Source organism: Callithrix jacchus, chromosome 13 (assembly GCF_049354715.1).
Source record: "Callithrix jacchus isolate 240 chromosome 13, calJac240_pri, whole genome shotgun sequence".
Classification (NCBI taxonomy): Eukaryota; Metazoa; Chordata; class Mammalia; order Primates; family Cebidae; genus Callithrix; species Callithrix jacchus.
This window is the reverse complement of record NC_133514.1, coordinates 5,709,952-5,732,909: the sequence shown is the minus strand read 5'-3', so window position 1 is coordinate 5,732,909 and position 22,958 is coordinate 5,709,952. Positions and strand designations below refer to the sequence as shown.

General features: G+C 37.4%; 1 protein-coding gene across 4 annotated transcripts in view; it reads left to right on the top strand.

Moving 5' to 3' along the window:
• Positions 1–22,755, top strand: part of CSMD1 (CUB and Sushi multiple domains 1) — a 2,142,320-nt gene extending 2,119,565 nt beyond the window's left edge. For 3 of the 4 annotated variants that reach the window (XM_035269622.3, XM_008979004.5, XM_035269623.3), the window contains 9 exons: positions 123–196; positions 3,807–3,918; positions 5,547–5,726; positions 7,038–7,082; positions 9,973–10,134; positions 10,934–11,046; positions 11,867–11,954; positions 18,313–18,445; positions 21,036–22,755. In XM_035269622.3, coding sequence (XP_035125513.3) covers positions 123–196; positions 3,807–3,918; positions 5,547–5,726; positions 7,038–7,082; positions 9,973–10,134; positions 10,934–11,046; positions 11,867–11,954; positions 18,313–18,445; positions 21,036–21,195 — 1,067 coding nt within the window. In that variant the 3' untranslated portion in view covers positions 21,196–22,755. The remainder of the gene's footprint in view (positions 1–122; positions 197–3,806; positions 3,919–5,546; positions 5,727–7,037; positions 7,083–9,972; positions 10,135–10,933; positions 11,047–11,866; positions 11,955–18,312; positions 18,446–21,035) is intronic. The other variant, XM_017963591.4, reaches the window with a different exon arrangement.
• Positions 22,756–22,958: the final 203 nt, after the last annotated feature.

Below are 22,958 nucleotides of genomic sequence, written 5' to 3'. Positions count from 1 at the left end.
ATTTTGCACATTTCTCAAAGCAAAACTTTCTCTATTTCATGAGACCTTTCAGTAAAAACTGTTAGAGTTCCCATAATAACCATATCTGGTGCCCTGTTTTCTTTTTAAATCACAAATTTCAGGGCCTGCCCATAACACCTGCCCAGACCCTGGCACACCACACTTCGGAATACAGAACAGCTCCAGAGGCTATGAGGTAGGTCACCGTTCTATGTTTTCTTTCTGGAGATATGAAATAGATTTGATACTTAAGCATATATAAATGCTTTTACATATCAGACCTTATTCATGTTATATTTATCTGAATAAAATTGATTCAAAGTGGATTTCTACATGTGTTTTTAACTATAAAAACAAGCATATATATATATATATATATCTTGCTTACTAGATAATAATGGAATGATGCATGATTCCAAATAGAAATTAATGTAACAGTTGCTATGTTAATTTCTATTTAGAATCGTGCATCATTTTCTTCTTTGTCTGCTAAACTCACATGGCAATTCTCAAATTGGGGTAACTTGTGACTGATTAGCTACCCATAAAAGGTCCCATTTAGGGACTGGATATAGTGTCCAAATAATATCAAATTCTAAAGAAAAAAAAAACAGGAGAAAATGTATATAAGCCCCTTAGTCTAAGCTTACGTGTGAAATTAGTTCTCCATGTGATCTTTAAAGTTCTATGAATTATTAGCATACTAAATAATACTTCAGCATGTTCGTTTGACTTTTAATAAAATGAACGTTAACACTTCAGTGAATATTGGAGAAATACCTAAAAGCAGAAGGTAATGAAGCTTGAAATAAAATATCTTAACCATCTTAAATACTCCCATAACTTCACTGCTCTCTGGTTGTATGCCTTTGAAAACAACAGTTAAATATATATTCTATCTTCGAGTCAGGGATCTCATCAATCAAGAATAAAAAATCTTCCTCAGCCACTTTCCCCATCTCTCATGAGCATGAAAACAGTCCCATCTTACTGGTTCTGACGCACAGTGGCCATCTCCTTGTAGCTCTCTTGCATCCCACAGAGGAAATCTTTACCGGGAGCCAATATGCTAACTCTAGCACGTTTTCTATTATGTCTCAAATATTGCCTTAAACTTCAAGTAAATACTTCAGGTATTTAAATATTTAATGCCAAATTGTCAAGAAATGGTGGAAAATAGTATATGTGGGTGTCGCTTTCACTGATTCACTATGAAAAATAAAATTTTGATCACCGTTGCTTTGAGCAATTCTTAACTTGCCTATGTCCAACTTATGGTAATTACAAGTTGGTGATGACCATATTTAGCGACATAGTTCTGTAACCTATAATATGAAATTAATGGGGTTGGATAAATCCTTCACCCTCCTTGTAACAAATTAGCTACGCTGAGATGAATCATAGATTTCACCCAGCAGTAAGATTCACTAATAAAGAGCCCAGACACTATCTTTTAAAGAGACGGTTGAGGCCGTGAGATGCAGCTCTCCCCAAATGTTTTCTTTTCTTCCTTTATTCGGAGCATTCTAGTTTTTTTTTTTTTTTTTTGAGACGGAGTTTTGCTCTTGTTACCCAGGCTGGAGTGCAATGGCGCGATCTCGGCTCACCGCAACCTCCGCCTCCTGAGTTCAGGCAATTCTCCTGCCTCAGCCTCCCGAGTAGCTGGGATTACAGGCACACACCACCGTGCCCAGCTAATTTTTTGTATTTTTAGTAGAGACGGGGTTTCACCATGTTGACCAGGATGGTCTCGATCTCTCGACCTCGTGATCCACCCGTCTCGGCCTCCCAAAGTGCTGGGATTACAGGCTTGAGCCACCGTGCCCGGCCGCATTCTAGTTTTTAATGTAATCGATGAGATTGTTGTCCGTTTTCTTCAGCACCATATGCTGAAACACTACTTGCACAGAGTGAGCCATTGATGTCCCTGTGTTATGCTATGTTCATCACGCAGCTTAAATGACTAGCTCCCATTCTCCAGCCTGGCATGTCCCCTAAACCCACAGCTCCAGGGTTAGTGTATGGTCATCAAGTTAGCGTGGCTTGATATATTCCACTAAAAGAAATTTAACTGAGAAGGAGACTGTATTTTCTTTCTGCCAGTAAATGATATAGGCTGTCCATGATCTTCCTGACAATGTCAGTGTGTTGACCAGGACCTCTGATTGGAATTGCTGTCATGCTTGCATGGCGAGTTGATGGACAACATTCCTGATAGAGAGGAAATGGACTGGGAGCAGCATCTTGAGCCTGGAATCCCAGCACTTTGGGAGGCCCAGGCAGGAGAATCACCTGAAGCCAAAAGTTTGAGACCAGCCTAGGCTACATAGCAAGACCCTATCTCTACAAAGAATACAAAAAATCAGCTGGGTGTGGTAAACTGCACCTGTAGTCACAGCTACTCAGAAGGCTGAGATGGGAGCACCACTTGAGCCCTGGAGGTCCAGGCTGAAATGAGCTATGATTGCACCACTGTGCACTGTACCCTGGGCAACAGACAGAGGCCCTGACTCTAAAGTTTAAATCCATCAATCAATCAAGAGTAAATGTGTCAACCCTTTCCCATCACTGAATTTAGATTAGCTATTGATTTAAAATTTAGATAAATTTGCACTTTTTTAATAAATTCCTACTTCCATTTTATCAGGTGCTAGAAGCAGCATTTTTTTCTCCTGAAATCCTTTCTCACTATTCAGTGTACCAGCTATTTCTTTGTGTTTTACTTAGTTATTCTTCCCAGAATCCCGACAAGGGAGGTACGGGCTTACTCCTGCGAGAAGGCAGACACAGGGAATTAAATAACTGTTTAAAATTCTGAGAGCAAGAAACAAGAGGGATACTGAACTCTTCAGACTCTAACCTGGTACGCTTACGTGCCTTCATAAGTCAAGCTTTAAGGAAATGGTTTGGTCCCAAGCTGAGCTGTCCTGATAGCAAACCTGCCTTCCCTGGGGGTTGCTTTTCTCTCCCTTTGTATGTGGGACATGCTGGCCTCATGCTGCAGATACACAGAACCGTGGACAATCTTCAGTGCCCTTCAGAGCACGACCATAGCTCATTCTCTAAAAAAGATATTTACAGATCACAGGAAGATGCTCCTCAAGGCCCTTCTGGTGAAGTTAGGAATATACTTAGGTAAATAAATATGCAGGCAATTCCAGGACATTGTAGTGAGTGGTGCAGATAACATCTGATATTGGGGAAATGCATTTGAACAGCATGTGATGTGTTTTTGGAGGATCAGAGAAGCGTCTGCAGAGGATGTGAAATTTAAGCAAAGTACAGAGAATTAAGTGAGGGGTTAGCTTTGTAAAGCCCTGGTGAGGAAGATGCCTCAGACATTCAGATAACACTAACTAGTTTGTACAGTTTGAAACAGTAGAAAGACAGGTAGAGTTTTGGTGGACTCTGTGTGAGCAGGAATTGGCCAATCCCCTAGGAGTGTTAACAAAATAATAAATATCAATTGTTTAAAATGTGAGTGGCAAGAATAAAATGAAAAGGGAAATAATAATTATTACAAACAAAAAAGAGAGAACTCTAAAATTAAGGCATAACTTCTTTACCCAAACAGCCTACTAAATTTTCAGTTTGCAGAGATCTTACATTATTCGTTGAGCAATCTACATTGTGTATAAGACTTTAACATGCAGTTAAAATGTACATGTTGATTTAGACAATAATTTGACATTAAAGTCAAAAATTGCTGCTCTCCTTTTACCCCCAAATTGTGCTTTCAAGTATCACTGTTTGACATTGTGCATGTTCCCTTGGCCTCTGAAGCTGGTATTGGATTTCCTCTCTAGGTTGGAAGCACAGTTTTTTTCAGGTGCAGAAAAGGCTACCATATTCAAGGTTCCACAACTCGCACCTGCCTTGCAAATTTAACATGGAGTGGGATACAGACTGAATGTATACGTAAGTGTGACTTCTTCCACCACAATCAGCAGTAACCTATTTACTGTGAATGTCTGAGAAGTGTTTACCACTAAGGGAAATAATGAGAAATTATTTTTAATTTCGTAATCCTAAGCTTTGACCGTCCTCAAAGTTTGCTTCCCTAGAGCCGGCAGCGTAAGCATTGCCTGGACACTGGGCTGTGAAGTCAGTTCTCAAGCCCCACCCTTGACCTTGAATGGGAGACTCTGGAGGGATCCAGGGAGGAGAAAAGGGGGATGGTTTAGTTTAACAAGGGCTCCGGGAGATTCTCAGGCACAGTAAAGTCTGAGAAACTGCTTGAAACTGAAGATAAGTGAATAATGTATTTAACAGTCTTAGAAAACTTGTGTGTGTGCTGTTATTCTTCTAGGATATTTGCATCGAATTGCTAAAGAGAGGGTGAACTGAATAATGTATGTCGGAGTCGAAGTAGAACTGTTTAAAATATTATTCTCACTATAACATGAAGTATATAGAAATTGATCGTTCAAATACATACTTACGGATCACAGTTTACTGTGTGACTTAATCATGAGGAGCAGAAAATATATATGGATGATTATTATGTGACTTATTGACTTCACTCCCTCGGAATTAAGTGAAATACTGCGTCTTATTCTCACTATATTAAACATAAAAACATTTGCAGACTGTTATAAAATATCTTAATAGTATATGAGGTGTGATTTTTGGTTGGGTTTATTTTAAAACTATCATCTCTGCTCTAAATCGCTACTCAAATTATATGTTGATAGTATATGTACATATATGTATCTGCATACACTCATGTATATATATATATACATGTGTTTCTATGTATAATGGGGCTTGATAATATCAGGTATTTGTTATGGTTACTAATTAGTGAAATAGTGACAATACCTAAAACAATTGCATGCACAAGTTTAAAACTGCAAACTTGTTTTATAATAATACGCCAGTCCTTTACTTCAGGCATATATACAAACTTTATAAAGAATAGAGTGATTTGAGATGCAGAATATACATTGCAATCTCATTTATTCCTAAATTATATTTTAAAGCAAATAAGAATCTATAATATTTCAGTTAAGTTTCTAAATACACATCAAATTTTTACCAAAATTAATTATTAATTAAATTGAATAATAAATTTGCTAGTTTTCACTAGAAAAATATCAAGGCATATATCTAAGTATGCAATAGACTATATAATTTATAAGACTGGGCTTGATTTTAAGGATCTTTAACATATTTATTTTAGCAGTATAGCAGAAGAGTTTTCTGTTTTGAAGCTGTGATCTCTACTTTGAATCTTTGCACATAATTACCTATCTATAAATATATGTAGAATGGGTATCGTGGCTCATTCCTTGTAATCCCAGCACTTTGGGAGGTCAAACAGGAGAAAAACTTGAGGTCAGGAGTTCTAGCACAGCACAGCTTAGGCAATATAGCAAGACATCATCTCTACCAAAAAATTGCATATATATGTATACACGTGTATACATACACATACACAGTGACTGCATAACAGCTTCCAAACTATTTTGGTCTATTTGTTTCTTTAGACACATGTGCTAACTTTACAATAAACAAAGTCTCCATGTTTCCTGATATCGTTTTAGCTCATGCCTGCAGACAGCCCGAAACCCCAGCACACGCGGACGTGAGAGCCATCGATCTTCCTGCTTTTGGCTATACCTTAGTGTACACCTGCCACCCAGGGTTTTTCCTCGCAGGTGGATCTGAGCACAGAACATGTAAAGCAGATATGAAATGGACAGGAAAGTCACCTGTGTGTAAAAGTAAGTCATTGATCAAGGAGTGGCATGCTTTTCTAAGGAGCAAGGGGAAGGATTGCCCGCACATCAGGCTAGCTTCCATGTGTGAGACCCATAAGTCAGAGCATGAGGGCTGCAGCATCATCACCTGCCTCAGTCGTGCCTCATGTGCGTGAGCTGTGTCTGTGAATGTGCATATCCTACGTGTTTATGCAACAGTGGCAGAGCTGAGTGGATATATAGTATAATTAGTATGCAGTTAGTACATCATAATATGATTGTATTATTTTAAGCCAAAAGAAAAAAGTTATTTGGCTAAAGAAAAGCATTCTGAGTTAAAATGAAAAAATACTCTATATTTTCAGAAAAACAGTAGTTCTTAGAGATGAAAATGAATAAATATCACCAAGTATCCTGGAATATATAGATGAAATTCTGTGTTATTTTTAAGATCACATGTTGTTTGTGGTAAAACACAAGTCTATGTGTTCCTGACAGTGATTCTACTTTTTAAAATCACAAAGGCAATTCACCTGGAAATGACTCATTAATTACAAATTTATGTGTTTCCAAGTGAGAGTCATCAGCCTGGGTCAGATTTGATGATAGCTACACTTACAGGTCCCCCACTCCCCTCATATGTAATTTATAAATCCATGAAGTATAAACAGCATAAACCAAAAATGATGGAGTGTGATAAAGTCACCGACCTTAGGTTTTATTTCCGGGGGCCTATTATAGTTCTCATATTAGGGATTTTAAAGAGACTTTTGTTTCCCTTGCCCTTCTCTGTTAGAAATGGAAGAATGAAAACTTTTTAAATGATAACTTGTAATTTCATATAAAACTATGAAAGCTAAGAAAATATGAATTAAATCTAACTTGATAGAACAAAATGCACATTCTGCAGTGAAAATGATTTTGTATTTTTCAATAGTAATTTATAAATTGATTGATTTGGGCGGGGTATTGGACAATCAAGAGGAACTATAACGTCATGGACATGTGGGGTATTACCTTTTAGTATGTGGCAGGGTACTCCAAACAGGATGTGAGAGAAGTCGTAGAAGCCACCCTCCTTTGCAAGGCTCTCTGTTGTAACACTTTAAATGGAAATATAAGTAGATAGATTTATATTGATTTTATACCCTTAAACTCCACTTTCCCACAAACACCAAGAATATTCTGCTGTAAAGACATGGGTTCAAAATGTATATGTATAAGGTGTTCATATAAAAATCTGGAGAAAGGAAAATTGCTCAATTTGACATTTTTTCAAACTTACTCAAAAATAAATGTTTTTTTAAAAATGATAATTTGTCTTTTTACTTGTAGGTAAAGGAGTGAGAGAAGTTAATGAAACAGTTACTAAAACTCCAGGTTTGTATACCAGAACAGTTATAGATTTCGATCAAATAAAGTAATTTGTTCTCTACTCTGCACAGTGAAACAATATTCAACTTTTAAATTTCTGAATCCATTAGTCCATGACAAAGTTAATGTTTCAGTAATTTAAAACACTAAGCCTACATGGAATTCTGGTTATTTCACAACAATAATTTGTTAATGAAATAACGTGAGTTTACTTAAAAAGAAAACCTTTGGTGGTGTTGCACACGGTTTCACTCAAACCTGCCTTTGGCATTTGGTAGGGAGAAATGAAAGCATTGATCATGCCATGTGGTATAATGGAGAGCCTTATAAAGAGGGTTGCGATTTTTTCCTCCAAATGAGGAAGCTCATATTAATGAGGCTTTTTTAGAGTGTAAGTTGTTCATTTGAACAAAATGTGGAGCCCAATTTTTTTCCAAGTGTCTCCATTCATTCAGGCATCCTTTGCCTTCTAAAATGTTAATTATAGTTTTTTGTTGTATGTGGAGCCTTGCTAAATGCATTATGTAGCAAATCACAAAGATGGAGTTCTATTTCCTGTGGAAAGTTTTCACTATACAAATTCATCTGGCATATTGTTATCTGTGTTTTAAATTTAAATTCTAAAAATAACAAAATTCGTCCCAAATTATATTAAGTTGGGTATTTTGCTGTTGTTGTTGTTGTTTTATTAGAAACAGAAAACCTTTGTAAATATATAAGATCACTTGGCTAGTACTTTCTTTATTCAGGTTTTAACATTTTATTTTTGGACATAAGCTCTATTTTAGAATCAAACATGGAAAGCGTATTTGTAATGCTATTGTCAGAATGCTGTGTTACACATTTAATTCTTAGACAAGGCAAAATGTGCTGATATGACTAAAGAGATTTCTCCAATCTGCAGAGTGAAGAATATAAAATACTTTTTTAATCTTTCTAGACTATTTTATTAAAATATTACCTACAAATCACATACAGAAGTCAATGCTCTTTATCTAGGCCACAATTTCTTCAGCGGAAGAAAACGCAATCTCTTTTTGTTATTGTTGTTGTGCAAATGTTTTTTTTTTCTTTGCTTATTTTTTGTTTAAGATACTGAAATAGCTAGACGCTCCTTTTGTAGGTAGAAACATTCTCATCAATATTGCTTTCCTTATGCTCTTGGAAGGGAAGTGCTAACTGAACGTGATTCGTCATCAAGGTGGTACATTCTAGTACAGCTCAGCTATGTGGTTCTGTCATTATACTGCAGGCTGCCAGCAACAAGTGATATTATAAAGACCCAGAAAGATGACCTCTGCCCCATGACTGGTGGTCATATTTTAATACACAGAAGCCAAAGACATTGGTTGTATCTTACCCTACCCAGCCAGCAGGCCTGGTCCATTCCTGGGAAACCTCAACAAGATGAACTTAAGTGAATGGTTGAACAAGTGTGTTAGTATCTTCAGAAAAGCATATAAATTCTAATTAGAGAAAACAATCTTTAAGTACTTTAAAGGCTATTAATTTTATTAATGGAAAATAAAGTCATTTTAGAGGTTGCTGATTAAAATGGGGGACCTCAGTTGTGCTGGCAACGGCTAAGTCTATGTATCTAAAATCAGTTATTTATAAGTAAATGTGTTAGATACTTGTGTGGATAGATCGGTTTTTAACTTATTATCACTATTATTATGAGGAAGTGGGGTGTACTCTAGGCCAAAGGAAGCTATTACCTTCTGTTCTTCTTTAACCCTTCTCTTGCTAGGCCGAGTTTTGTAGGTTTAGCCTGCCTAGGAAAACAAGAAAATGGCCATTTGGGCAGGAAAGAGAAGTATGGGTGCAGGCACAATACACTTTTGTCCTCATTATTTGCCACTATACGTGGACTTTCTAAAAAATAGTTTAGGGGGACATGAATCTTCATTTCTGCCTAGCAACCCAAGTGATGGATTTTAACCAATTATGCTTATCGTGAATCTTATCTAATTAAATAATCCATGCACATCATAAGGCAAAAAACAAAGAGAAATGTTGGAATCATCGTGTAGATTTATATATTACAGTTCACGTTAATGTGTGAAAATGGAAGGATTTTATATACGTTTTTTAAAAAACACATGAAAAAATAAGTTTATTTTTTCTTAAGCTGTGAAAACAGGAGGAAATATCTCAATAATCTTTGCAAGTTTTCCTGTCAATGAATTCTACGCTTTAAAAAGATTTTATGCCTTTTATTACTGAATTTAAAAGGCATATATAAAAGAAAGATTTGAAATTATTGAACCCATCTTTTCTTACTAATGGAATATTTTACACAAAGAGATTAAAGAAGAGCAGGAGAGCATGAATGGGAGAGATTGACTCTAATTACAAAATAAAGACCTCAGAAATGAAAGGCCTTTGTCTTCATGCGTCAGCTTGGTGCTGGGATATGCAACCTTTTTCAGGGCAGCACATTTCTGTCATATGATATATATCAGTTCTTCTGAGCCTTCTAAGTCTTTCCAAGAGTAGACTTGGATATTATTGAAATATCAGTAGTGATTTCATGTAAACGGGTCAGGTAAACGTATTTCTTACTAAGCACAATAAAAACTAAACTAACATTTGAAGTACCAATTCACCATACTCCAGGACCTTGGAAGGTCTATTAAAATAGATGTGCTTTGGCTTCTAATAAAATAACAAAACTATAAACACAAATGTCTGTTTGCATACCATAATAATCTTGACACCTGCTTCTTTGAGTCTTGCACACGCTATGAACCATGGTGCACTGGGCTCCCTTGTCTCTGTCATTGCCCTCATCTGTGATCTCTCACTAGGAGTATTATGCCTTCTGTGTTTAGTAATGTGTGAATTTATTGTTTGTGTGTGTGCTGACATTCATCTGTTTCCCCACTTCCCACAGTTCCTTCAGATGTCTTTTTCGTCAATTCCGTGTGGAAGGGATATTATGAATATTTGGGGAAAAGACAACCCGCCACGCTAACTGTTGACTGGCTCAATGCAACAAGCAGTAAGGTGAATGCCACCTTCAGCGAAGCCTCCCAAGTGGAGCTGAAGTTGACAGGTAGGTCCCAAAGAACCTGTGTATTCACACTGAATGCATGGTGTGAGCGGAATACACCTGTTCTCTTTTCACAGAGACGTGATCTAATAAGCATGAAGTACTTCCTAATGTTGTGTTGGCTTTGCTTATACCATAACTCATTGGCGCCTCTCCCTAGCCATGGTCGGTTGGTATTATTTTCTGATTTTAAAGACTACACAACCGGTACAGAGAGTGAACCAATTTGCTCAAGGTTATGCACATAAAGTACTAAAGTCAAGAATCTGAGATTCACATCCAGTAACGGATGTCTCCAAACTTTATTCTTTTAAAACTTTTTTCTTAAGTCATGTGCTCATAATGAGATTTTTAAAGTCACCATACAATTAATAAAATACAACAGCCTTGATTTATATGGCAGGCACTATTTTAAGCACTGTGTGTGTATATCTTTTTCATTCTTACATTAATTCTGTGATGTAATTATTTTATTGTACACTTTTTGTAGAGAGAGATTTTTTAATTAGCAAAATCAAATAGGTTATTTCTTACTCTTTCTGTGGAAGGAGGATATTGAATGTAGAAGAGTGGAATATACCTATTCAAGATAGATAAGGGTTGAGGAAGTGATTTTCAGGGAAACAAAAAGAAGCTCCTAGGCTAAAATTTACAAATAAAAATAAAAGTTCTGTTTGAGTTTTCCATTATCAATGATGTTATCATCTCTGTATCACATTTCACATCCAGTGGATTAAAGGGCTGAATTACTATCTCTTGTGAATTTCTCTAAGGGAAGCCTGACCTGCTGATCTTTTCACAGGTGTTTACAAGAAGGAGGAGGCCCACTTACTTCTGAAGGCTTTCCAAATTAAAGGTCCGGCAGATATTTTTGTAAGCAAGTTTGAAAATGACAACTGGGGACTGGATGGTTATGTAAGTACATGTGTGAGGTCTGTGACAAAGCACAGGCTTTCTAATCATCTCTGTGCAGAGGAGAGGCCTACGGATTGGAGGCTTCTGAGTAGAGCAGTCTTGTGTCTGCCCCTTGAAAACTCAGCAGTCCCTCTCCTTGACAGGGTGGCCATTTTACTCCTTCATTTTGTAATGGAAGAAACCAAGTCTAGGAAGTGAGAAATAAGCTGGCCATCGATGAAGGGGTTGTTACTGCAGAGGACAGAGTGAGACCTGAACTCCGGGGTCTGTGATGTTACCGCTCCATTACCCCATGAGTGGTACAGCCAGAAATTTTCCAAGACCGCTTCATGACCATGCTGCTTGTTCTAAAAGAAATCATTGTCAGATAAATAGAGAGATTTAAGATGAAACATCCTTTTTTTGCAAGTTAACCGTTTGTGTTCTAATTCACTGTCTAACTTAAGAGTAGACAGCTCACATGATGTACCCTGCCCAACAGCTGGGACACAAAGCGAGTTTTACAGATGTAGATTATTTCTTAGTTCATACGTTTGCTTCCGTTAGAAAGTATAGTTAACACATATTATAAAATTTACTACCATTTTCGAGATCAAAATGAGATTGTGAGCATTTACATATATCAGTTGAAGTTTGCTTCTGTGTTGATTTGTGATCTTTAACTATAAATTTGTCACCAAAAGGAGTGCCAAAAACAAAAAATATTAAACTGGTAGTATCTAAATATGAGCTATGACAGTTATATTAAAAGACATAGTAAAATAAGATATTATTCATCCCTTTGTATACCTTTTTATTTCCTTTATTTCCTATATATTAGGTATCATCCGGACTTGAAAGAGGAGGATTTACATTTCAAGGTGACATTCACGGAAAAGACTTTGGAAAATTTAAGCTAGAAAGACAAGGTAAATTACACTTAGGATATTTTTTAAAGCCAGTTCGGCTTTCAAATGATTTTGCTAAGAAGAAATGGAAAAGACGACTTTAACAGAAACCTAAACAAAATAATAGGAGAAACTAACATATTTTACAGCTGAACGAAAAAAACATTTTGAATAGCAACATAGACAAACAGAAATCCGGAACTAACGGAACAAGTATGCCAGACACGGAATTAATGCCTTTACTCAATCAGAAGCTATTATAAAAAGAGGAAAAAGATGAAGAGCAAAGGAGAAGCAAACTGTGTTACCCTAGGAAATTAAGAGTTCTAAAAGTAAAAAAAAAAAGTAAGAGTAATTAAAAATGACCAAGAAACATAAAAAGATCTTCAAAATTAGATATACACTTCTATATGGTAACAAAGATGGTTATTTTCAGTTATCAGAATGGCAAAGATTAAAATATGGTTTTGTGTTGACAGTAGAAAAAGAGCCTCATGTTTAATTTTGGTGAATGTACGTTTAATTTGTACTTGTTTTATCCACTAATTCTCTCTCTAGAATTTTTTTAATCAGGCAAATGTGAAAATTGTTTTCTGCATATTCAGGCATGCCCAAAGCAGGATTATTTTAATAGTGGAAGTTAGAAATAACCTCTGCACGTTGAACAGCTGTCCCAAAAGAATTGCTTCAATGAGTATTTTTATGCGACAAGTTATACTTTCTATGAAAAAAATATTATTCAGTATATTTCTTTAAAAACGAGGACTATATATTGATGTTGAAGAAGGTTTGACTTACAAATGAGAAAAAAACTTATTCTACGTAGATAGGCAGACAGATGGATCCTCCCTTCTTTATAGCTTTCTCTAGTCTGTTACTTTTGCCTTAGTGATTAAAGTAGGAACATCTGTGGAGACAGTCATTAGATCTGAGCGTTGCCTCGTCTGCTGCTATTTTGTGATCTAGAATGAGTGACAGTACTCCCGAGCCTGTTTCTTCATCTGAAAGCTCAGTACAGGAGTTCTTAAGGTTGTTGTGAGGTTGAGAGACCACAGAAGCACTGCTTTCTTCATGCTAAAGGTATTTGCACAGATGTCATTATACTTGTTAGAACCCATAAATAAAAGGAAATGGATCTTTGTAATAACATTGGTGCCATATTTCTCCTACTTGTAGAATACTATTCACACATTATTTTTCTAAAGTAGAATATTACCATATTGGCCTTGATACCAGAGCCACCTTTCAGAGGAATGTGAGTGTACAATTTTGTGATGATTAGCACCGATGAACTTATTTTGTAAGACTTTCATTAAAGTGCTGAATTTTAAAAAAAAGTCTGCTTGGCCTGTAGAAAAGAAAAAAAGAACTTGATTAAAAAGGATAACTAATCACAAAATACTTCCACTATTCCAACCACAGTATTATTAAATAGGATTGCATTATAATGTTGGCAGTCGCTGAGATTATATTTTAAATTGGGTTACATGATTTTGAGGTAATGAAATAGAATAAATGCATTAGAGCAACACTAATGATGGGTAATGTTTTTTTCTCTCGCTCTAAGCCAAATCCTGGCGTTATGTGTCCTCCTTCCTCTCCGTAGCACATGCTCTAGTAATTTTGTTTAAGGACGCCCCAGTGAGCTGTACAAGATGCTGTGTAGATGTCTGAGTTTACTGATCCAATGAACTTGACCTGAACCATCAGTTTGCTTTTACAAGTTTTCTTTGCATTACCTCATTTCTTTTTAATCTAACAAAATAAGAGCTTTAACCAGGAATTTGTATTCTCCTGTGATAATGAGCTTATAGTCAGGGACAACTATTTACTTTACAAAATAATTTGACTCACAAGTAAGTCCCGCCTCTAATTAGAAAAGTTTCTGTTTAAGTAATTCTGCAACAACAATCATTCATTTAAGAATGGTGGCAAGCATCTGTTTTTATGGATAAAAATAAACAACTTCCTAATTTTCTCTGTTCACTAGATAAACCAAAAACCGTGATGGTCATTAAATGGATACTAAAGCAAAATTAACTTGAAAGACAACTTTAATGCAAAAACTTGCATAAGAAACTTAATAAATTAGTTTCCCCACTGAGATGGAATGACCCACCCCTAACATACACACAAAGAGTGAAAGAAAACACGTAAAATTATGTACCGGGGTAAGTGACTTGTATCCAGAATATGCAAAGAACTTTTATGACTCAATAATACAGAGGCAAATAACCTAACTAAAAAATTGACAAAAGATTTGAATAGATATTTCTCTGAAGGCATGCAAATGGCAATAAGCCCATGAAAAGATGTCGATTATACTCATCATTAGGGAAATGAAAATCAAACACACAGGGATGCCACTTCATGTCCACAAGGATATCCGTGATCTAAAAGTCAAACAGCAAAGGGTGGCAAGGAGGCGGAGGAACTGGAACTGTCGTACTTTGCTGGGGAAACGTGAAATGATGCAGCTTCCCTGGAAAACACTGTCACCGTTCGTCAAATAGTCAGAGTTACTGTAAGCTCCAGCAATTCCACTCCTACATGTGTAGCCAAAATAACTGAAAATATATGTCTCATAGAAACTCGTACAGGAATGCTTAGAGCAGAATTATTTATAAATAACCTAAACATGGATACAAGCAAAATGTCTATCAATGGACGAAAGGATAAACAATATGCAGTACAGCCATACAATGGAATATTAGTCAGCACTGAAGAGGAATAAAGTACTGATGAATGCTACAGCATGAATGAACCTTGAAAACATTCTACCAAGTGAAGAAAGATAAAAAAAAAAAGGCCAAATATTGTAGGACGTGTCCATAACAGGCAAATCCGTAGAGATTGAGTACCAGTTAGTGGTTACCTGGGGCTGAAGGTTGGGATGAAGAATAAAGATGGAGGAAGAATAAAGCTAAGAGATACTGAGATTCTTTGGGAGGGACAGCAGTCTTCTAAGTGATGATTGTACCACCCAATGAATACACTGTAAAAGCCTTGGATTGTATGTTCAGCTTAAGTGGATGAATTATATAGGACAGTCACGATCCATATAATGACATATTGGTCAGTGAAAGATCTGGTGTACACCAGTGATCCCATAAGATTATATAATAAAGCTGAAAAATTCCCATCTCCTGGGTGACTCCATAGCTGTCGTAATGTCATAGTGCAAGACATTACTCATGTGTAGGGAACCACTGGCTGTCCCTATAACCTGGAAGTGCTGTAGGTAACACCATCTAGGTGTGTGGGTGCACCCTGTGAGGTCAGAAAATTGCCTCATGAAGCATCTCTCAGAATGTATCCCCCACGTTAAGTGCTGCAGGCCTAGATGTGCATTTGTTTAGATAATGCTTTTAAGAAAATCGAACGACATAGCTTATCACACATGCAAAGATGCTCACTCTTTTAAAGAGATGTAAATTCAAGAATAACTTCAATAAATTCAAGTACTGTGTTTGATTCATCATCGTAGTAGCAGCAGCACTTGCAGTGCAGCAGTCATGGAACCAGTAATAACATGTGAAGGGAGGGCGAAGAGAGGAGGAGGAAGGAAAGGGGGAAAAGGGAGGGGGAGGAGAAGGAAAGGAGCGTAGCTGGGGGATCCTGCACAGCTGTCCTTGTGTTATTGTAAAGACCCTCACAGGACAATGGTTGAATGAAATTGCAGCGACTCTTAGGACAGCAATTAGGTAGGACATAGCGACACTAAAAGGTACAACTTCTGTTCATCAGTAATTTTACTCATGAAGATTTGTCCTATATAACACTGTAGGCTCCTGCTAATGAGTAGACATAGGAAGAGATTCCACTGCAGCCTTATAGAAGACACTGAAAACACCCTAAATGTCCTTGGAGAGCTGACTGGCTCAATAAATGTTGTTATATCTAATAAACAGAATACTGTACACCTTAAAAAATTAAATCTGATTCATATATGCCAATAGAAGAGCCTCAAAAACATAACGTTAAGATTAAAAAGCCACATAAACAAAATGCAAATAATATTGCCAATTATAAAAATAAGAAAGAAACAATAACTAATATCAAGAGTACATTGTTGAAAGGACAATTTTTAAATCCCTCATTTATAAAGAGGAACTGCCTTACAGTGCAAAGAATGATTCTTTATTTTAATTTTCCTTTATATTATTTGTTTTCATATTCCTTTATGACATTTTAATTACCACCGTGTGTGTATATTAACCTTCAAATTATTCAAACAAGGGTAAATAACTAAAATTAACTAGAAGCTGCTGGCAGTATAATAACCTCACAGTAAGTTTGGTTATATAATCCACAAAGACCTTCATCTGGGTTGTTTTCTGTTTTTATGTGAGGTGTCATATGACGTGTAATTTTACCAATATTTTATTATTTGGAATTTTGATATCTATTATGGACAAAACTATGTAGCTTTGCTTTCAGATAACAGAAAGTAACTGCAGTTAATGTAGGTGGAATATACATTTATAAGAATGAGGCAGATACTCCCACAATTACAGAAGAGCAATGTATGGCAGTGTCACGGAAACTCAAAGGTATTTGGGTGCGGAAACGCTACAAAGACACCACCTTGCTTTCTTAATGTCACAAATATGTATTGAGCGCATACTGTGTTCTAGGTTTTATTGCAGGTTCTGAGGATTCAAGGGGAAACCTCACCAAACCAAACCAAAACATAACAAAAACCCTGGCTTCAGGGAACTTACATTTTGCGATTATGAGCCAGTGTGAACATTCCCTCTGTGCCAGGCATTGTTGTAAGCACTTGAGATGTACCAACACTTTATTCTCACAACCAACCCATTAAGTTGGTGCCATCTGAGTGGGGCACCAGTGCTCTCTGTCCGACAGCACCACCCCTGGTCACCGGGCGTCATGGCTGCCACCGCGGCTGCTGCTGGGACCATCCCCAACGCACACACTTCATGTTGCTCTCGGGGCTCTAGAACCGCTTCAGCCAGTGCAACAAAGTTTCAGCTATCTCAGGACGTTTCTCATCCCTCACTTCCAACACAGGGCCTGCGCTGAGAACAGCCAGTTGGCTTCCCTCACTACATGTCTGTAACCCAGGCGCTCACATCTCCAGCAAGGGTCTGGCATTTTTCTTTTACATGGTAATGGGACAGATCTCAAAAAGATGTGTAGTTGCAAAAGTCAATATTATTCCAAAATATGTTCCTGCTAGACGTTAAGATGCTAGGCAGTCACGATCCTGCATTTATGGAAGCAAATGGCAAATAATATCATTTGAAAGTTTTCACATGAAAATTAAAGAATCTTGATACAAATAGTGATTTAAAGACTTTAAATATTTGATTGATTTTTTTTGACATTTCTGGTTTATAAAACAATGCACAAAGCAACATCTCTTTGAATTTGACATTTTATAAATTCTGGAAATATGAAAACCAGATCAGCTTCTTCTCAATTCTGCTTTATTGAGATGACGCCCATCATAATTCATTGCACACCTGCATTAAGTGACTCCATGCAATTAGGCCAAACACCTCTCCAAATTATATTTTATTAATAAACTCTTCAAGAACTACAATTCTTCTTTGGCAATAGTTGCTTAATAAAGGTTTGTGGGTTTGAGTTTTTAATGCTTTCCTCTCAGTGGCGTGCAATAAGACACTCCATAGTTACGGGTTGTAGAATGGATGATTCTATTACGTTCAGGACACTTGAAGTATTTACATATATATAATGTATTTGTGCGTGTGTGTGTGTGTGTATGTATATATATATAAATAAATTTAAAGGCGTATTTTAGCATTATTTCGTGTCTTTGTGGAAACTTGCATTCTTACATTGAGCTATACTTTTCTTTTGAATATTTCTACACTCCGCAGTGAATTTCAGAATCTATCTAAAATAAAGGCAGATGACACCATCCTATTCGCATATGAAGAATGCAATGCCATTTTTATGGATAACTGGAATATTTACATAATGTCAGTGATATATTTTGCCAGGTCTGGCCTTAGGACATAAGAAAGCAGCACCTGTTACTGATCTCTGAATGTAGAAAGAGCATATAAATGCCTCCAGTCAGTTTTCATGAAAGTATCTACAACCGTAAACAAAAGGCAGGAAGTACCGCGACCCTTTTTGCCTTTCTCACGTTTCAAACGTGGAGCCTCTTTCATAGTCTACACCAGCATCAGGAAGAAACAGTTCTTTTGCTCTTGGTCATTAAGTGGCTGCTAAAATATTGAGAAAAGTATGTCAGCTGCTTGCCTGTGGAATGGCAACTCTGCTTCTGGCAGTGTTCATATCCATTTATAAAATTTATGGTGCATATTTCCTTGTTTAAGCAGAATACAGTAACAACAAATTAAATGTTTTCTTTCTCTTCTAGATCCCTTAAACCCAGATCAAGACTCTTCAAATCATTACCACGGCACCAGCAGCGGCTCTGTGGCGGCTGCCATTCTGGTTCCTTTCTTTGCGCTAATTTTATCAGGGTTTGCATTTTACCTCTACAAACACAGGTACTGCAGAGACACCATTTGTGTGAGAATGTTGTGAGTGTAAACTCTGGGTTTAAGTCATGGACATACTCTTGTGCTCACATGCATGCAAAGCTTCTATTACTATGCAATGTTCTTTAATTTTAAATCAACATTTATTTTGAGTTCTGGGGTACATGTGCAGGTTTGCTACCTAGGCAAGTGTGTCCCGTGGTGATCTGCTGCACAGATCAACCCACCAGTCAGGAATTAAGCCCAGCACTCACCAGCTGTTCTTCCTGACGCTCTCCTTCCCCTCAACCCCTCCACAGGCCCCAGTATGAGTTGTCCCCACTGATGTGTCCATGTGTTCTCATCATTCAGCTCCCACTTATGAGTGAGAGCAATGCTCTTTCTTACACTAACAAAGCTTATTCGTCAAGATTTTTTGTTGTCTTTTTTGTTTTCTGCCCTACTTTTTAAGCGGCCCACATCTAAGAAATAAGAGAATAAACAACTGAGTTGAGAAATAATATGCCTTTTTCTTTCATGTTCAATTGTGACATGAAATAAGGGATTCTATGTCTATTTTCAGCCTCCATGGCCAGCCATGAGAACCTTTAGAAGGTATTTCAACCTTGCAGCAAAAGGTTGAAGAGAATGTTCTCTATGGCCACCTTTAACTCTGTCGATCTATGATGGATAAATGTTTCACTGATTCTTTCCTTCAACAAATAAACATTTCTGGGGAGAAATGCCAAATGTGGGTGAAGGGGAGAAGGAAAGAAAAGCACACTGCCATGTGTGTTCCTACACAACTGTCTTGCATGCTCTGCTCATGTACCCCAAAACCTAAAATCCAATTAAAAATTAAAAAAAATAAAAAAATAAAAAATAAAAATTTAGCTCTTCGTATGTAGTAGGCAATATATATGTTCCATTTCGTGAAAACGTGTTCTGAATATGGATTAATTGGTAAAACTCTACTAACTACAGAATGTCAAAACTTGGGGACAAACAACTTTAATGACCTAGATCCTTTCCTTGGGATTAATGCGGATGCCAGAAGGAAAGAATTACTTTGGAGGAACTGTAATCTCCTCAGACATTTTATCTCTACGTGGATAATACATTACTTGGAGGAATCCGTAAATGCCAGACTACTCTAAAATACTACTGAAATGGTAGCATTAACTACAAATAAGAAATTATGAACCCCCAAAATAAAATTACATGTGTTAAGTAAATATCAGGACATAATACAGATGCTTCACTTAATTCTGGTTAAAATAAAACAAAAACTGGCATGATACTATTTTTTAATAACTCATGAAATAGCCTCCTTAAATATATGCTTTCTTATATCTGTTTTTGAAATACAAAATAGAATGTTGCTTCACAGGTGTGTTAGCTACCTGTGCCTGTGTCTTTATTGCATTTCCCCAGTAATGAGGGGACTGTGGCAACTTGTGATCCACAGGAGCGAGTGAACCTTTTAGCCAGGTCTTCACTTGGTTAACGAGGGGCTGGATTCGTTGGCTCACTATCGCTGCTAGTGCGTTTTCCAAGCGCGATGCTGTGGACCTCTCCCACTCGAGAGGCAGTTACGAACTGCCTTTCTGCCCTTTTCTCAGGACCAGGCGCTGATTACTTCACTTTTTCTTAATGAGCGTGTGTAACACGAGGAAATTGACGAGCAGGTCACTCCGCAGGAGTTTCTCCACACCCTATGTCAAATGACATCTTTGTGAGCATCCTTATGTCCCTCAAAGTTCTGTTTTTGCCACCTGGCACGTTTTTCTTATTTGGTTTCTTCTGGAATACGGATAGAATAAAAGGAGCCAGAGCCAGACCAAACACAAGTCCGTCTTTTCAATCTGAAAATCCCCCAATTCTCTAATCATAGTTTGTGTGGAGGGGTTTTCTTTTAACCAGAAAATGTGATAAGAGTTTAATAACGAGTATAGTTTATTTTCTATAAACAGATTCATTTTTAACTCAACAGAGATGAAATAAAAAATGACTTTTTGTGACTATTAGCAATGACGGTGAACTAAAAGCTTAAACTTGCAATCTGGTTTAATGTTACACCCCTACAGGCCAGGTATAGGCCCACATCCCTATTTTACAGAGTAGTAGAGAGTTTCGTGACTTAACCAAGGCTGTATAACTTATCAGTGATAGATAGATGTCCAAAACTAAACCTACCAAATTCAGCCTTTGCGATCTGCTCAATTTCCCTGGGGCATTTGTAGGAAGCACACATAATCCTTTGATCCCAGCAACCCAGGAGGCTGAGGTGGGAGCGTTGCCTGAGCCCAGGAGGTCAAGGCTGAAGTGAGTGGTGCTCGTGCCACCGCACTCCAGCCTGGGCAACAGAGTGAGACCCTATCTCAAAAAAATAATTATTTGATTTTCAAAATTGCTTCACCTTTAAAACCCATTTTATACTCCCAATCGCCAGTTTAAACAAATACACGGACATGTATGCAGGTGTGGACGCCTCCTTCTCTGCAGATGTCCCGGCTGTACTACTCCCTGATGTATAGACATTGTCTCCTGCATAATGTCCCAGCTGCTAAGTCTCCAACTGAAACCAGGATGCTAATGACTTGTTTTCTCTTCTTCTTAGAACGAGACCAAAAGTTCAATACAATGGCTATGCTGGACATGAAAACAGCAATGGACAAGCATCGTTTGAAAATCCCATGTATGACACAAACTTAAAACCCACAGAAGCCAAGGCTGTGAGGTTTGACACAACTCTAAACACAGTCTGTACAGTGGTATAGCCCTCAGTGCCCCAACAGGACTGATCCATAGCCATACCTCTGACGGACTAGCAGTGATTCCTTTGGTGCCATAGACCACTCTCCCTTCCACCCTGGCTTTACTGCAGCGACCTTCAACGTTGTCTGCTGGCATCGTGCAGCGGGGATCTCCACTCCCATGCGCCGGAGTCTTCTGCAGATCTAACAACATGTGCATTTTCATTCTGCAAGTGGGTTCCGAATGCCTGGCTGCATCTGTCTGAAATCAAGGCACACCCCAGGAAGACCGCCACGTCACGCCGACACGTCATACTCGATGCCTCAGACTTTCCTGTTTCTGTGTTGCTGGGATGTCTTTCAATGCAATCTTCTGGGCTCGTGGATACACCCTTTAGGTGCAGTGACAAAATGGTAGTAGCACCACAATAAGTGTTCTCTTGTGTGTGTGTGTGGTTTTTTTTTTTTTTTAGCCCCCATGAACACAAATTCTCTGAAAAAATTAAATAAAATAAAAAGCGTTCTGGAAGAAGACACCTTTCTGATAGAGGCAGACACCTCCAAATGCTCCACTGTGTCCTTCTGAGACCTGACGCGCTTCAAGGACCTCACAGCTCCCCTGTGTGCTCATGTCTAGGGATGTCTGCAAACTTCCCAGTCAGCTGTTCTATCGCAGAGTTTTTGATGCACAATTTTTTGCACTAGTGTGTTATGAATGACTAAGATTCTGATAGAAAATAAATTATGTACACAGGGTTTATACACACTGTCCATTGTATATAAGCATTCTTTCATGTTGTCAAGCTAAACATTCCACCATCAGCTTAGTTGAAGTGTTAGAGAAAACCATTCCCAGATATGGCACAGATTTTAAAAGGAAATACACTATTGAAGAGATTTATTTTGTTATTGCTTCAATTAGCTCCCTTCAGGTGTTGAATTCATTGAAGAGGGCCAGTGAGAAAGAAATGGAAGCCTCCTTGTTTCTCATGTTCTTCTCCTTTACTGCCATCCTCCTCCAATTCCTGCCTCTACTCAATAGCAGGGTGTCTGCAGAAATCTCTATTTGCCAGGTAAAACTGTGAATAGTAATTTATTTTAGATAGCTGATGAACTTGTTGGTGTTAGCTCACAATGCAGTCTTCACTCTCGCAGTGTTTTCGGTGTTTTTTTCCCTTACGTTGCCATCAGTCTTTGGTATTGCATTGAAAGACAATATACCGCAGTAGCACCTTGAACTCAGAGAAAATTGTTCAGGATCAAAATACTAAGTGTTCTTTTAGAGGGAAGGAAAATTACACACACTCTCCTCTCATGATGATATATTTTATACGTTCATTTGTTATTTGTTTCATGCTCTATAATTCCAGATGGAAAGGTAATTTCAGTAACTTTTCAAGTTTAAATTCCATTATAGGTAGATGACAAGTATGGTACAAATAAAATCATTATAACCCCCCAGGGTGAATAAAAATCAAAACGTGAAGTAGAAGATGTGACCGTGAGGATGTTTATGTAACCAATTCAAAGTGAAGAACATGTTTATTTTTACTTAGACTTGTTTGATAAAAGTGTTTTTGAAAAGATAATGCCTATTTTATTATTTGAGATTTCAGTGCTCATTCCAATTGTGGCAGATTTTCTCAGTTTCACATTTCAAATTGGCATTGGTAACAGAAATGTCAGAATGTTTAAAGTGGCCTTCACTTTGCCGGGGTGAACACATTCACACCTAGCTTTAAGATGGATTGGTCTGTCGGTCTACTGAATGTTTCCACGTAGAACTT